The following is a 15,592-nucleotide window of genomic DNA, read 5'->3' as shown; positions in this document are numbered from 1 at the left end:
GTGGCACTGACGCAGAGCTGGAGGTGTCGGAAATGAAGATGTTGATGTTCACTCTAGGAGTGACCAGGTTGGATAGGATTAGAAATGAGCTCATCAGAGGGACGGCCAAGGTTCGATGCTTTGGAGACGAAGGTAGAGAGAGCAGACTTCGATGGTTTGGACACGTGCACAGGAGAGTGAGTGAGTATAATGGTAGAAGGATGATGAAGATGGAGCTGCCAGGCAAGAAAGCTTGAGGAAGACCAAAGAAAGAGAAGGTTGATGGATGTCGTGAGGGAAGACGGGATGGCAGTTGGTGTTCGAGAGGAGGATGCAGGAGATAGGCTTACATGGAAAAAGATGACGTGCTGTGGCGACCCCTAAAGGGACAAGCCCAAAGGAAAAGAAGAAGATAATATATTTTATATAGTAAAAATAAATGAATACCATTAAATATGCGTTACAATTATTTAAAATGCACTGTATATACAAAATAAAATATAGCATTAATATAGTTTATATAAATCTGCTGTGTAGCGCCTAGTACTCTGCAGTTAAGTATATAAAAGCCCTTGGTTAGGATATGAGCAAATGCTTTTAGCTTAAAGTACTTTATTTAAATGTAACTAATATCTGATGTTAATATATTTTTCTTCTGTCTTTCCCTCCATCAAACGCATCCTAACTCACCTAACCTGCATTCGCCTCCCCCCCTCTCAACCTGTCACCACCCCCATCCCATGTGGTGCAGTCGCCATCTATCTGGGCATCAGAAAGCGTCCGAGCAGCCCCGGACCCCCCGATGCGGCTGGGATGTGAGGGTGCGCAGCCCCCGTGACCCGGCCGAGGTGGTCCTGGCTCTGCGGGAGGCGGCCCAGGGTTCCGGCTGCCAGGTGCACCTGGCGGGCCCCTTCCTGTTGTCCTGCACGCACGGAGCAGCCGGCGCCCGCGTGGCCTTTGAGGCCGAAGTGTGCCAGCTGCCCGGCGGGCCGGCGCAAAGCAGCGGTGTGCGCTTCAAGCGCCTCTGGGGGGCGCCGCTCGCCTTCAGGGACATCGCCACCAAAGTGTCCAAGGAGCTGGAGCTCTGAGGGCTGCGTGCGGGGACTAAGTCTGTAATGATGGAAGAAGAAGAGGGCGCAAACTCCTTCCGGTGCGTCCGCCAAAGACCCTCATTCTGTGTCCCACCTTGAACTGCTGTAAACAAACAAAAAGAGAACTGCACACACACACACACACACACACACACAATTTATTTCATCATGTTTGACTGATCAGCTACCAACGAGTGTTAGGACCACATTCAAAACAACAACAAAATACTCATTATACAACCACAAAAAAATTCAATCGTAGGAGACTAAAGTCATATTTTTCCAGGAAAAAAAAGGAATCTCATGGGAATACGCAAATTATATTAAAGGACAGAAATATTGTATTTTTCCAAGAAAGAAACAATTTCTTGAAATAAAAAAAGACAATAATTTGGGTATTGTCATAGGTTTTTTTGAGAAATTATGACATAATCGCAAGTGAATTTAAAATGTAAAAAAACAATAAAATAAAGTTTAGACAATTCAGAATTTTATTAGAATATTGTATTCTTTCTTGGAGGAAAAAAAATCTGATTTTTTGGGTGAGAAAATAGAAATACTGAGAATAATGTTTGTTGCGGGAAAAGAAAATTGTATTTCTTTGAAGAAAATTTTATTTTAGGAAAGAAAAACAAGTCATCTTTGGATAATAAAATCGTTTTCTTTTTTTTTTTTTTAGAAGAAGAAAGGTTTTTTTTTTTTTTTTATCGCAAAACTTGAGAATAGTCCTTGTTTTGAGAAAAACAAAAGGATTTGTTCAAGAAAGCCTTAAGATTGCTCTAATAAAGTGTTGGTTTCAGGAGGGAAAGTCATGTTTGTCAGAAAAGAATTCCCATTTAAAATGACTTTTTCTTCATAAAATTTCTACTTTAATCTTATGTTATTCTTTCCTCAAAAAAATAACTTTATTCTCAATGAGATTCCCCCCCCCCTTCCACACACACACACACAAAAGAGACTTATAATTATGTAAAAGGCAGCACAGTGGAAGTGGTTAGCACAACCTGCCTCACAGTTCTGAGGACCCAGGTTAAAATCCGGCCGCGCCTGTGTGGAGTTTGCATGTTCTTCCCGTGCCTGCGTGGGTTTTCTCCAGGCACTCCGGTTTCCTCCCACATTCCAAAAACATGCATGGTAGGTTGATTGAAGACTCTAAATTGCCCGTAAGTGCAAATGTGAGAGCCAATGGTGGGTTGGTTTATATGTGCCCTGCGATTCGCTGGCAACCAGTTCAGGGTGTACCCCACTTCTCACCCGAAGATAGCTGGGATAGGCTCCAGCACGCCCACGACCCAAGTGAGGAGAAGCGAAACGGAAAATGGATGGATGGAAAATGATGTAAGATCCCAACTTTATTCTGGTCATATATTTTTTGTTCGTTTCAATGTGGCCCTAATACTTGTTCATATTTAGGTATGATATTTTATTTTCAAATAGATTTCTCATCATTCCTTTTTGAAGCACTGCTATTTATGGTCACATTTATCAACTTTATTGATAAAAAGCACGGACAGACAGCAAACATTGTGTGTAGCAGGTCCTGAGGTAGCAATGATGTACTCTGACCGCCAACTTCGAGAGGGTAACATTCAGTGAACACAGTTCTACTCTCACCCTCGCAAATACAGTACTTCCTCTTCCTATTGTAGTTTTGTTTTGTTTTGTTGTTTGCTGAGTGGGATGGATTTCACGGTTCACACTCGCACACCTTTGGCCACCTAGCATCGCAATGTTAGCATTCAATTAGAATTTAACAAATCTGCAAAGTTTACCTTTTTGCGTTAATGATATTCCATCATCGTCAATCCAAGCGTCCAATTGGACTTTTATGATGTATTTGTTGATAAATGCCTTTCGCTACCTAGCATCGCAATGTTAGCATTAGCATACAAATGCTGTTTAACATTAAAAATAAATATTGGATGTAATTTTCTGTCATTGTCTTAAAGCTGAGAGCAAGCATCCACCCAAATTTCTGCGATGTACTTATTGGTTAAAGGTCCCATATTTTACTAAACCAACTTTTTCTCGTATTTGGGATGTTATATTGGCTCTATGGTGCCTCAGTAAATATTTTAAACATGGATTAAAATCGTCCCAGCATTCCAGAGACGTTTTTCTGCTGAGAGGCCTGAAATCGGGTCATCCTAATTTCTCAAGCTTATCTACGTCAATAGCGAAGATCTCCGCCTATCTCTCCGCCCCCCAACCAGCGCTGTCAACATTACATACGTTTGCGCTCACAAGTAGTGTGGGTTGGGTCTTTTACACGGAAGCAACCAATCAGAGGAAAGGGGGTGGTCTTAGCCAAATATGGACAAAGCAGATACAAAACTGTGTCAAATAGTAGTAGCTGCCAGAGGGGGCTTTTCTGGACTCTAGTATAACAAAACCAAGGTGTTTTTTTGAAATTAAATTGACTTTTTATACTAAGTCCATGTTAGAGAGTCACTCTATGAACCTTTAATGCTCGTACATCTTTGGCTACCTAGCACTGCAACGTTAGCATTAACACACAAAAGCTGTAAAATGTAAAAATAAATTATAAAAAAAAAAAAAAATGGGACAAAATATTCCATCATCTCCAAGCAGTTAATAAGTGTCAAAACCGATCGCTGTGGTGTATTTGTTGGTTAACACTAACACACAAATTTTGCTGCCTAGCATCACAATGTAGGTATTAGCACACAAATGTTGTTAAAACTTATAAAAAAATCAGAAATATGAGAAGTGATATCCTGTCATCTTCTCCAAGCAGTTGCCGAGCGTCTAATCCGTTTGTTGGTAAATACCAACACCACACCTTTTGCTGCTTAGCTTCCCAATGTTAGCATTAGCACACAAATGCTATTCAACATAAGATAAGAATTTTGGGTGTTTTCAACAATTAAATGATATCCCATCATGGCCAATCTGAATGTTGTGATGTATTTGTTGGTTCACGATCACCCAAGCCGCCAATCAGATTGCTGCGATTCATGTGTTGATTTGTACACCTTTCGCTATGTAGCATAATGTTAGAATTAAGACGCAAATGCTATTTAACGTAAAAGAATATACAAAATATCTGATGTGAAATCATTTTATCACAGTTAGCAAGCGTCCAATCCACAGCTATACCAGCGCGCCGTAGCAGCCCGGCTAAGCTACGTGCCTACGTTGCGGCCACGTCGGCGGGGGCAACGTTTCCATCGTACAATCAATGCATATACATTGAAAATAAGTCATAACTTGTTCATTTCTCAAGCGATTTTCATGACGTTTACTCTGTTATCGTGCCGTCCACAGACATGGAATGCGCCGCCACTTTGTCCCAACCAGATTTAACGTCGCCTTAAGCACGCAGCTCAAAGGGGTGTGTCGTATCTACCTATGGTTCATATTTATGGTTAAGTCCAATTGCTGAGACTGGTCCCTAGACTCCTAACAGCCACTAGGGGGCATATTTGTGTGCTATCTGGAAAGTTCTATGATAGACTGTGATGTATGAACATGTTGTTATAATCATCCCGTTTTTGTCGTTTCGGATTTGAACATTCATGTACAAATTCTCAGGTAATTAAAGTCAGTACTATAAAAAAATTTAAATAAGCAGCTCAGAAACGTTTACGAACGTAGCGTTGCACGACACAATGCTACAGTACTACCTGGACAACAACACCTCGTTCTGCGTGTGTAACAAAGGAATGATGAGCTGCGTTAAAGGCGTGTGACTGTCAACCACTGAAAAGACAAAAAGCTTCAAGTGTCAGTATGTGGCTGGTCTTCAGCTGGTGCCTGAAGACATCAAGCTGTGATTTTTCTTTTCTTTCTCTTTTTTTTTGTCTTTTTCTTTCGGGCCTCCAGGACATCACTTTAGCGCCTTTTGTAGCCATCACAGTTTTTAATTTATGGAGTGAGCTGCAGTCCTCAAAACATCACGTGTGACAAATAAAGACTTTCAACCGCTGATATTTCAGATTGCCTTTTTTAATGTCTTGTTTTATCTGGGATAGAAATTAGCTTATTAGTTAATTTGACTTCAGCTAACACAAAAACAAACGCTGCAATCTTCGTTCCTAGCTTTATTGCATTGCTCGGACCACGGATACATCTGTAATGTTAGCATTCTGATCTATCAACAGCATAGCATTGTTTTAATCAAGTGTACTGTTTACCTTGGAGGAGACAAAGCTGTCGATTTTTGCTAAACGCCTGCGAAGAAAATGCTTAGCAAATCTGTGTCACAGTTCTGAGGTTCAGGGTTTGAATCTCAGCTCCAGTCTTCCTGTGTGGAGTTACTCTGTACTTCCTGTGCTGGTTTAGGTTTTCTCCTGGTACTCCAGTTGCACATTCCAAAAACATGCATGTTAGATTAATTGAAGACTCGACATTTTCATCCATCCATCCATTTTTTGAGCCGCTTCTCCTCACAAGGGTCACAGGCGTGCTGGAGCCTATCCCAACTATCATCGGGCATCCGGTTTCCTCCCACATCCCAAAAACATGCATAGTAGGTTAATTGAAGTCTCTACATTGCCCCTAGGTGTCAATGTGAGTGCAAATGGTTGTTTGTTTGTATGTGCCCTGCGATTGGCTGGCAACCAGTTCGGGGTGTACCCCGCCTCCTGCCCGATGATAGCTGGGATAGGCTCCAGCACGCCCGCGACCCTAGTGAGGAGAAGCGGCTCAGAAAATGGATGCGGTCTCAGCAAGAAAATGTCTTACGTTTTGTGGTGTGGTTAACATTCAGTAAGCATAAAAGAAATCAAGACAAAGTAGTTTGTTTTTGAATGGGGCTTTTGTTTATTAGTCCAGTTCTAATTTACAACCAGAGAAATAGTGAGCGGATGGATTGATCCCAGGATGTGACAGAGGAGAAAGGAAAGGAAGGGAGGATACTGATGTTGTCCAAGGACAAACGGGCTTCATTTTGGTTTTGTTTTTTATATAAAAAACAACAACAACACAGGCAGTCACCGCAGTGGTTGTTGGTCTTTTCGTTTACTTCTGGGCGGGGATCATGCCGTCGATGGACTCGCCCTTCTCCAGCTTCTTCTCCATCTCCACCATCAGCTTGACGCCATCCACCACCAGCTGAACCTGGTCCACCTCTGAAGATCCCAGACGATCGGCGTTGGAGATGTCGAACACGCCGCCCACAGAGGCCGTGTCCACGCCACCTGGAGGCCAGAAGAAAGGTCAAGTTCAGTGGATCACCACGCTCCAAACGCTTACGGTTGAGCACGGGGGAAATTTGCATCTTATAGGCGAAAAGGTGGGTTTTTAAAACGGGACGTAATGTGGGAAAAAAACTTTGAAATGTTTTTGAAAGTAAGATTTTGGGGGAACCTGGCTCTTCAGAAATGTGAGGCAGATCTGCTAACCAGTCGGTCACCATGAATTTTTCCTAAGAAAATCTTATTTTTGAAAATAAAACAGGTTGGATTGTGGATGACATACCTTTATAGGGAGGAGTTGGAATTTTCCGGGAAAACAGATTATTTATTCAATTGTTTTTGTAGGAAATTTGGGATTTTAGTTTTATAATGGAAAAAAGTCACTTTTTTGAAAAACCTTTTTTCAAGAAAACCTTTTTCATATATATATATATATATATATATACCCACCCTATATATATATATATATATATATATATATATATATATATATATATATATATATATAGGGTGGGGGTCACGAGTGTAAAAATAACTTCAAAAGTCAAATTTTTTTTTAACAAAATGTTGAATTTTTCATATTTTTTTGCCCTATTCAAAGGAAATAAAAAAAAACATTTTCAAGGAAAAATGTTTTTATCTTTTGAACAAATGACTTAAAATAGTTTGTTTAATGGCACACGAAGCTGTAGCTGGCCACTGGACGCCGGGACGGGTCAGTGTGAAGAAAACCCAAGCGAAGGGAGCCCCGATCCAGGCTCGTACCTGTGCCGCGCTTCTGCAAGCGCAGTCTGGTGAGGATCTCCTCGAACTTGGGGTGCGTGCTGAGCTTGGGCAGCTTGACGTGGACGCCGCCGCGCAGGCCGGTGCCCAGGTTGGAGGGGCACGTGAGGATGAAGCCCAGGTGCTCGTTCCACATGAAGCCGTGGTTGTGCTTCTTGAAGATCTCCTCGATCTGAGCCCACCAGGGAAAGCCAATCCGTCACCATTCTTTTTATTACGATCACCTGACCAATTATTTATTCATGACCATTCGAATTGTACTATCCATTAATTTAGCGAATTTTAATCCGAGAAGCCGACGACTCATCTCCGTGACAGCTTCGGCTGAGTAAGTGAGAGAAAAGAAAGTGACTCGGCTTTTGTAGCTCGTTGTTGTTAATTTTGGTTTACCTTCTGCAGACCCACGCAGAAGCGTCTGAACACTTCTTTCATGTTGCCCCCCTTCTGCATGGCGATGACGCGCAGGTGGTCCTCCTCGTTCACCCACACCAGGAACGTCTTGTTGTCGTTGTGCCTGCACCACCGAAACCAGCCTCACTAACCAGCTTAGTGTTTCCCAACCTTTGTTTTAGCCAAGGCACATATTTTACACGGGAAAAATCTCACAGCACAACGTCAAACGAAAGTGTCACAAAGAGTAAAGTGAATACTGAAGGAATCACGAGCTCGTCTCAATTCACTTTTTCAATTCATAAAAATAAGTAGTTTTCTTTCTTTTTTTTTGTTTTTTAGAAAAAAAGTATTTTCTTCACCGCCACATAGAGGCCAGCAGGAGAAGCTCAAAGTTGGAGCACAAAACTCCAAAAAGTAGGATTTATTTTCCAAGAATAAATTCCCTCCCCCCCCCAATGACATTATTTAAAATGTTTTATTTTCTTTTTTAAGGGAAAATGATTTTATTTATTGATTAAAAAGCATTTTTTGTTAAGAATGAAATTGGGATTTATTTTTTTCCAAGAAAAATGACGGCCAAGGCTGGGGTGGGGGTTCATGCGACCTGGGGGCCAGGATTCATTTGGAAAAAAAATTGGTTTTTAAACGGACGTAATGTTATAAAAACAAGTGTTGTTGTTTTTTTGTTTTGTTTATTTATAAAGTTGGACTAAAGAAAAGTCATGTTTTTGATAGAAAAAACATGATTTTTTTGGAGGTGGATTTTTACAAGAAAACATTGGATTTTAAGGGGGGGGGGGGGAATTTTCCAAGGAACTTTGAGGAATCCATCATTTCAATTTTCTACCTGTCACTATATGTCACTGGCATAGATAAGCAAACAACGATACAGTATTTGGGACCAATTCCACAGTGGTTGAGAATCGTTGCTCACGAGGGTTAAGAGAGACAAGAGCGCCGGGTTTCCGCTCACCAGATGCCCCTGGCGTCAGGCCAGTCGCGGGCCATGCCGGCGCATGTCAGCAGCGGGGACACGGGCTTGTCAAACAGGAAGTGGTCGGCGATCAGCTGCTCCTGCTCGGCGTCGGTCATGCCGTCCAGGGGGTAGTACTTGCCCTTGAACTCGCCCTCCAGGCTGGCCAGGGCTGCATGGCGGAGGAACACAGGGAGACGGGACAACGTTAGCATTTGTTTTAGCACTTGTGTTGGCGCTTGTGTTAGCATTTTTAGTGCTTGCGTAAACATTTGTTTTTGCACTTGTGTTGACATTTGGTTTAGTACTTATGTCAGTGGTTGTGGACAAAACCTTTGTCCTCGAGGGCCACAATTGATTTTTAAAGAGGCTCTAAGCAGATATCCATGTTTTGTTCCTAAATACATTCAATATGTTTGCAGATAAGTGTTGAAAACATATGCAGAGACATGACAATATAGTGCTGAATTGTTGAGATATAGCTTCAGCATCTTTTTCACTGTTTGAATTGTCCTGATTTTGTGGGCGGGGCTAAAGCACATCCCCGGGCAGATACTTTCTAGCGCAAGTTTCCTCCCCCACTATATAAGTACAAAGTGACGTCATTTCATTTGGCTGCTCAGATGTGAGTTAGCTGTGGTTAGCTCCCTTAACAAGGCCCGTTTACCACTCCAGCGTGCCGGTAGCAAGCTAACGATGGCTGCAGCTCGGTGACGTTTTTTAAGCTCCCCAAAAAATTCGGAACTCAAAAAGCGATGGGTTGACTTTTTAAAGACACGCAGATGGCGAGCTGAACATCAACACCACCAGCTGACTCTCCAGTGCACAATTTTATGGCAGATAGTTTGTAAACTTTCACCAGACTTTCACTGGCTTCGCGAGTAACTTGAAACTAGTAAATGGGGAAATGCCGACTGTCTAACGACCCGGGCTTCCTCCTACCGTCCCGCTGTCGTCGGGGGCCGCCTTCGGCTGTGACAATATGTCACCAACGATGAGGGTAAATTGAGTTGTGTGCTTATTTGATTATATTCCACAATAACTATTCAATTTTGAAGTTGAGCCTCCTAATGTGATTTTACATCGTATAAGCCATCACCCCCTCAGTATGTTTGATTCCTTTTGGCGCATCCATTCGACACGCCCGCAGCGTCTGAGAGCTGAGAGAGGGCACTTATTCAAGTTTTGAAACGTGATTTTGTTTTTAATTTTTTAATTTTTTATTATTCATTCAAATTTGGTAAGCTTGTTAACATTACTCTTCTCTGTGGTGTGTCAAATTTACATGACACTTTTTGGTCCTGGTAAGGACCACTTTAGGACAGACAGGTGGACCTGGTCATCAATAAATGTAGTTTAATAAAGTGTGTGTTTATTTTAATATTACAAAAACAATTCCTTCGTTACATTTGATCAGTTAGGATTCATTTTATTTAAATTATACAAATATTTATTAATACAATTTAACATTAAATGTGGACTCGTACATATTCTCAATTGTTTTGTGGATTTTATTTTTAATATATATTTTTTTATTTTCCCATTTTTTGCAGAAACTGCTTATTGGCGATACTTTACCGCTTATTCACGCCTTTTCATTTATTTGTTTATTTGTTTGTTTGTTTATTTAATGGCAATTACAGTGGGTGTCAAATATTCACACATTTTCACTATTCACAGTCCCTATCCTCTGCAAACAGCCGGGTTCCAATGTATTATTAATATATTTTAATAATAAAATAAAATTCAAGGCGGCACGCTGGACGACTGGTTAGAGCGTCAGCCTCGCAGTTCTGAGGACCCGGGTTCAATCCCCGGCCCCGCCTGTGTGGAGTTTGCATGTTCTCCCCGTGCCTGCGTGGGTTTTCTCCGGGCACTCCGGTTTCCTCCCACATCCCAAAAAACATGCATGAATTGGTGACTCTAAATTGCCCGTAGGTGTGACTGTGAGTGCGGTGTGACTGTGCCCGTAGGTGTGACTGTGAGTGCGACTGGTTGTTTGTTTGTATGTGCCCTGCGATTGGCTGGCAACCAGCTCAGGGTGTAGCGGCTCAGAAAATGAATGGATGGAATAAACTTCTAGTCACATTTATTAGTTATAATTCATTACATAACGGTTGAATAACAATTATTTATTTGAATAAGTAGGTGAATGTTATATTTATGCATTTATGACTTTTATTTATAATTCGATTATGTTATTTATTTAAGTAAATAATCATTAAATGTATGAAATATGTAATTTAAAATAAAATTACTAATCTTCATATTTTATTATTTATGTATTGTTTACAGCATTCATCAGCAAATTGTTTTAAAATAAAATATTGATTGTTGTAGTTTATTTTAAGAATAAAAATCTAATTATTTCTCATTTTATGATTAATTGAAATAGAATTAATTAGCCAATTAGCTATTAAAATAAATAAAACATTGTTAAACAGGAATAATCCTTCTCATTTATATATAACCCCAAACAAATCTGACCTTTGTCAATCTAATGAAATAAGTGATTTAGAAAAATGAATACATACATTTTAATAAAGCAATTTTCTGGAGGAAAAAAAAAACAAAACAAAAAAACGATGTTGAGCAAGTCACCCTCAATGGACAGCTTCTGGATGCCTCTGCGCTCTCCACGGCTGGTGTGTGGCGGAAGGGTGAAGCCCTTAATGCTGCGGCCGGTACGAACGCGGCTGGACAGAACGTAGTTGGGGTCCAGGTCATCTCCGCCCTGTGAGAAAAACAACAAGACCACCAGACACACCATTGATCCATTGTGTCAACATTTTCTCTGCAAAAAAAACTTACATCTAACCAAGATGAAATATCAACTCAAATCTAGGCAGAACATGCGCAAGACCGTTTTACTTGCTTCAAGCATTATGTTCCTTTCAAATGTGAATAATGCATTATGACCCGTTTTTGAGATTTTATTACTGGTTATGAGTAAGTTTAACTTCAAAGAAACAGTCTATAGGTTGTATAACTAGTTGACTACGGTAGTTCTTAGACATTGGTGGGGGGGGGGGGGGGTTGAGGCTAGCTATGTTTACTTGTTTTAAGAAATTTTGTCCAAAAAAAATCTAAATTTTTCCTGTTCTAATGGCAGATCATGTTGCTGAAATGAATATATTCCTCGTTTCGTTGCGGTTTTTCTTTTTTTTTAAAGCCCCGTGTAAAGAGTCTCTGCAAATAGCTCTAATTCTCTAAAGACTCTTAAGCTGATCTATTGTAAATATTCTCTATAGAGTCTTCAGTTGGTCTAACAAGTCTTTAAAGCTTCTCTTTTTGGCAAAACAAACAAACAAACAAAACCCTCTGCAGAGCCTTGTCTGCAAAGTCTCAAGATCTTTCAGTGGGTCTAAAAAGAATTTGAAGATTTTCTGGTTGGTTTCAAAAAGTCTCGAAAGACTCTTCAGTTAATGTAAAAAGTATGTTTGGAATCAAAGTTGTTTTTTCCTGTTCTATTGACAGATATTTTTTCTTCAATCAAGTATTCCTCATTTCATGACTTCTTTCTTGTTTTTGAAGTCCACTTTTTGCAGTGGAGTGACTGGGAAGAAGAACTCGCCTTCAGGTTCTCGAAGTTCAGGTCGGTCTTGTGCTTGTCATTGGGTCCGTATCCGTTGTGACGGTCGGAGATGACGGGGTCCAGCAGGTCCTTGAAGATCTCGTAGCACTCCTCGTCGCCGGCCACGCAGCCCACCGTCATGATGAAGGGGTGTCCTGAGGAGGAGGAGGTTTGACTAGGTTTATGGCATCTCTTTTTCAACAGAACCGCGTTGGGAACGCCGCTTACCGGGGTTGTCCACACCAGTCTGGATGACGTCATCCACGGTGAAGCCGCTGGGGGTGGACTTGCCCCTCAGCTTGCCGTAGATCTCCTTGGTCAGCACCTGCATGGAGGAAGACACCAGTCAATCTGTATTCACTATAAACGCAGATAGGTTCATGCAAATACTCTCACATTTTCCCCTTTGACTGTGTTGCATTAAAATCAATGCAAATTATAATGATCTTTTTATTTGCTTTTTTTCTGCCCCCCATGAAATTTCAAATAATCAATGCATAAAATACTGAAACATGCACCTGTTGTGTAAATTAAAGTTACGCTGAAATAAAAAGCAACTGTAGGTGTTGTTTAAAGTGATCCCCATATATTTTTAAAACAACAAACACCTTTCAATAAAACCCTAAAATTGATTTTTGTCTCTTGTTTCTCCCACTTACTATAAACTTACTATCAAATATAACAGCTACAATAAGTTTTAAATCAGCATTTTGTGTTAGAAGGAAGTTGTTGATGGCTTGAAATTGTGAAAACATTTTGTTTTTTTTCAGACATATTTGAATGAGTAGTGATTATGCTCTGAAATCGTGTCTTTCAATATACACGCATCCTTGTTACTAAAAATGTTTTAGCCATTGAGCCATCGTCAAGCTAATCGCGCTGACCTGTTAACGCATCTATTTTTCATATTTTTTGAATGTTTTCAGCTGTCACTCAAATCAATACAACCCTGTTACTCATATTATCAGAGAAAGAAGTTTTTCTTATTTGATGAGGTTTTTCTTATTTTATGATATAGCTAAGTTAGCATAGCAGCTAACACAGCTAGCATATCAAAAACTCATAACATTAGCATTGATTTGCAACCCTGTTACTGTGGAGTAATACAAAAATGTAATTAGTATTCAATTGAAATGTAACTTTAAAAATTGTAAGTGATTTTTTTTCAGCAATGTTTTGGAAATCTATGTTTTTCAAGTGCCTGAGAAGGCTATTTGTAACAAGGTTGCGCCAAACACAGAAAAATATATCATATGAGAAATAAGATATATCATACAAACGTTACGGGTTTTTAACATAACAAAAAAATATAAACTAAATGGTGAATTATTAAAAAATGCTGGTGCCTAAATTGTCCTCCAATTCTAGAATGAGCCTACGACTCGACTGCAACACAACCATGATCCTTGAAGAGCGCCACTTTCTGGACCGTATACACTATGTTGTGTGCGTGTCTGTTTGTGTGTGTGTGTGTGTGTGCGTGTGTGTGTTACCTTGGCCATATGGTTGTTGTGCTGGGACAGATCGGGGTATTCGTCGTCCACCGAGAACTTCATCTTGTAGTCGTTGTGACAATTTTTGGCCATGGCTGCGATTCCTGCTCCAACTGTAACACAATATGTTCATATATTCAGGATTCTTACCTATTTATGACATATGAGCGCATTATTTTGGGGGGGGATGAGGCACCCCGAGCATTGTCTGAGGCCTCCCTGAGTGATTCGAGTGCTTTGTTGACGAATCTTCGGGTAAAAAGGAGAAACCTTCTCATTATCCGCTACCCTCTCTCCCTCTTTCTGTTTCTGCGTCATCTTTCTGATTGGTGGATCCCATTAAGGGTTTGCGAAAAGTCAAAAGGTATCGCTCTCTCACACTCACTCTATCAATGTCTTTCTCAGCTGTGCCGTTTAACCCTCCCCCCAAGAAAGGATTATTAATAGTCTCGAAGCCCCCCAACCCCACCTCACAACACCTCCTGCAGCGGCACTAAAAAGGAAAGGCAGTGTGTGCAAGTGCATCTGTTTCATGTCATCCAAAATTAAATTAAATTAAAAGCACAAGCAGATAGTCTCACATTTCCCCCCTGTGTTATTGATGGTTTTAAAATAATACACAGCAATTCTTAATATATTAGGAAGTGAAACATAAAAAAGAAAAATATTTTTTAATCTAACGTTCAAATTTTAATAATTTTTCTAGATTGAACAACTATTTCGATCATTCTGTTGCAATAAAATCATTGGTATTTACAATGAAATAATTAAAAGATATGTGCTTTTTACAAATGTTTTTTTTACTTTAATGGATAAAAATAATGGCAATTTTCGAATTAAATAATTACAATTCTATAAAATATTATTTGTACTTTCAAGCATTCAAAAAATTGAAATAATATTAAATAATAACATGTTTAGATAATTCTTTTCACTATTTTTATTTTCACATTTGTTTACTTTTATATTGTTTTGAAATGCATTTTTTAAAAAACATTTTAGCAACTTTTAAAAAAAAATTTTTGCATTCATGCATATGTAATGCTAATTTTAATGTAATTTTTAATTCAATGCAAAGTTAAAACTACATTTAATACTTAGATTTTAACCACTGGGATGATTTTACATGCTTCCGTTAAGGTTCTGTCTCGTTTTTTGTCAAACTGCATGAAGTAAAAACCTCAAAGCAAGTCAAGCAAAAATCACATTTGAGGACTTGACACATGGGCATTAGGAACATGTATCAAGTTCTCATTTTTGTTTTTTGCATCAACTTTACACCACCAGCTTTAGCACATCCAATTCTCCAAAATTCGATAAAATCAATCAAAATGTGATTTTTGTCATTTTCAGGACAAACACAAGATTAAAATTGTAACATAACTGACATTGTTACCTGCTCAGGAGGAAACAAAGACGTAACAGATCCCGGGATCAGATCCTGTCCACCAAATGTAGGGGTTGCCCAAGTGTGCCAGGTGTTGGACGCTGACTTTTATAGCGCGACCTCCACCCCGACTGGCTGGGAGGACACGGCCCACCCTGCTGTGATTGGACGCCGGCGGGCCGGGCGTTGTAAAAGGCAACAAGGAAACATGGTGGGGGCGACAGCTGCAGAGAGAACTCCGAGACCTTTCACCTTGCGGCCTGCCTGGGTCGGCAGGGCCGGTCTGTGCGTGAACGTGTTCTCAACTATAACCAAGCATGTACCTCCACTCATTACCTGTATTAATGGCACCTGTTTGAACTCGTTATCAGTATAAAAGACACCTGTCCACAACCTCAAACAGTCCCACTCCAAACTCCACTATGGCCTAGACCAAAGAGCTGTCAAAGGACACAAGAAACAAAATTGTAGACCTGCACCAGACTGGGAAGACTAAATCTGCAATAGGTAAGGAGCTTGGTGTGAACAAATCAACTGTGGGAGCAATTATTAGAAAATGGAAGACATGCAGGACCACTGATAATCTCCCTCGATCTGGGGCGCCACGTAAGATGTCACCCCGTGGGGTCAAAATGATCACAAGAACGGTGAGCAAAAATCCCAGAACCACACGGGGGGACCGAGTGAATGACCTGCAGAGAGCTGGGACCAAAGTAACAAAGGCAGTAACACACTACGCCGCCAGGGACTCAAATCCTGC

The 15,592-nt window shown here is 40.3% G+C and overlaps 2 protein-coding genes across 10 annotated transcripts in view; one reads left to right on the top strand and one right to left on the bottom strand.

Moving 5' to 3' along the window:
* mark4b (MAP/microtubule affinity-regulating kinase 4b) overlaps positions 1-3,658 on the top strand; it is a 55,938-nt gene extending 52,280 nt beyond the window's left edge. For 5 of the 8 annotated variants that reach the window (XM_061681024.1, XM_061681023.1, XM_061681026.1 and 2 more), the window contains one exon: positions 731-3,658. In XM_061681024.1, coding sequence (XP_061537008.1) covers positions 731-1,067 — 337 coding nt within the window. In that variant the 3' untranslated portion in view covers positions 1,068-3,658. The remainder of the gene's footprint in view (positions 1-730) is intronic. The other 3 variants (XM_061681028.1, XM_061681029.1, XM_061681030.1) reach the window with 3 other exon arrangements.
* A 2,184-nt stretch (positions 3,659-5,842) lies between these two features.
* ckmb (creatine kinase, muscle b) lies at positions 5,843-14,908 on the bottom strand. 2 transcript variants are annotated; one of them, XM_061681820.1, is made up of 9 exons: positions 14,842-14,908; positions 13,446-13,558; positions 12,181-12,277; positions 11,953-12,107; positions 10,980-11,112; positions 8,379-8,550; positions 7,403-7,526; positions 6,995-7,184; positions 5,843-6,232 (listed from the first exon to the last, which is right to left on the bottom strand). In XM_061681820.1, the coding sequence occupies exons 2-9, from the start codon at positions 13,536-13,538 to the stop codon at positions 6,054-6,056; spliced, it is 1,143 nt and encodes a 380-aa protein (XP_061537804.1). In that variant the 5' UTR covers positions 13,539-13,558; positions 14,842-14,908; the 3' UTR covers positions 5,843-6,053. The 2 variants fall into 2 exon arrangements, with proteins under 2 accessions (XP_061537804.1, XP_061537805.1); XM_061681821.1 differs by having other exon boundaries at positions 14,834-14,904.
* Positions 14,909-15,592: the final 684 nt, after the last annotated feature.

The sequence above is a fragment of the Phycodurus eques genome, chromosome 7 (assembly GCF_024500275.1).
Source record: "Phycodurus eques isolate BA_2022a chromosome 7, UOR_Pequ_1.1, whole genome shotgun sequence".
In the NCBI taxonomy this organism is placed as follows: domain Eukaryota; kingdom Metazoa; phylum Chordata; class Actinopteri; order Syngnathiformes; family Syngnathidae; genus Phycodurus; species Phycodurus eques.
Note: the sequence above shows the minus strand (reverse complement) of the source record. Positions and strands in the feature narration are given on the sequence as shown.

Bases quoted from the DNA above. Each gene is read 5' to 3' on its own strand.
- ckmb (XM_061681820.1), bottom strand. From the start codon at position 13,538: ATGGCCAAAAATTGTCACAACGACTACAAGATGAAGTTCTCGGTGGAC. The intron at 12,108-12,180 runs GTAAGCGGCGTT...CCTCCTCCTCAG, and splicing joins GACTGGTGTGGACAACCCCG to GACACCCCTTCATCATGACG. The intron at 7,527-8,378 runs GTGAGCGGAAAC...TCGGTGGTGCAG, and splicing joins CCTGACGCCAGGGGCATCTG to GCACAACGACAACAAGACGT.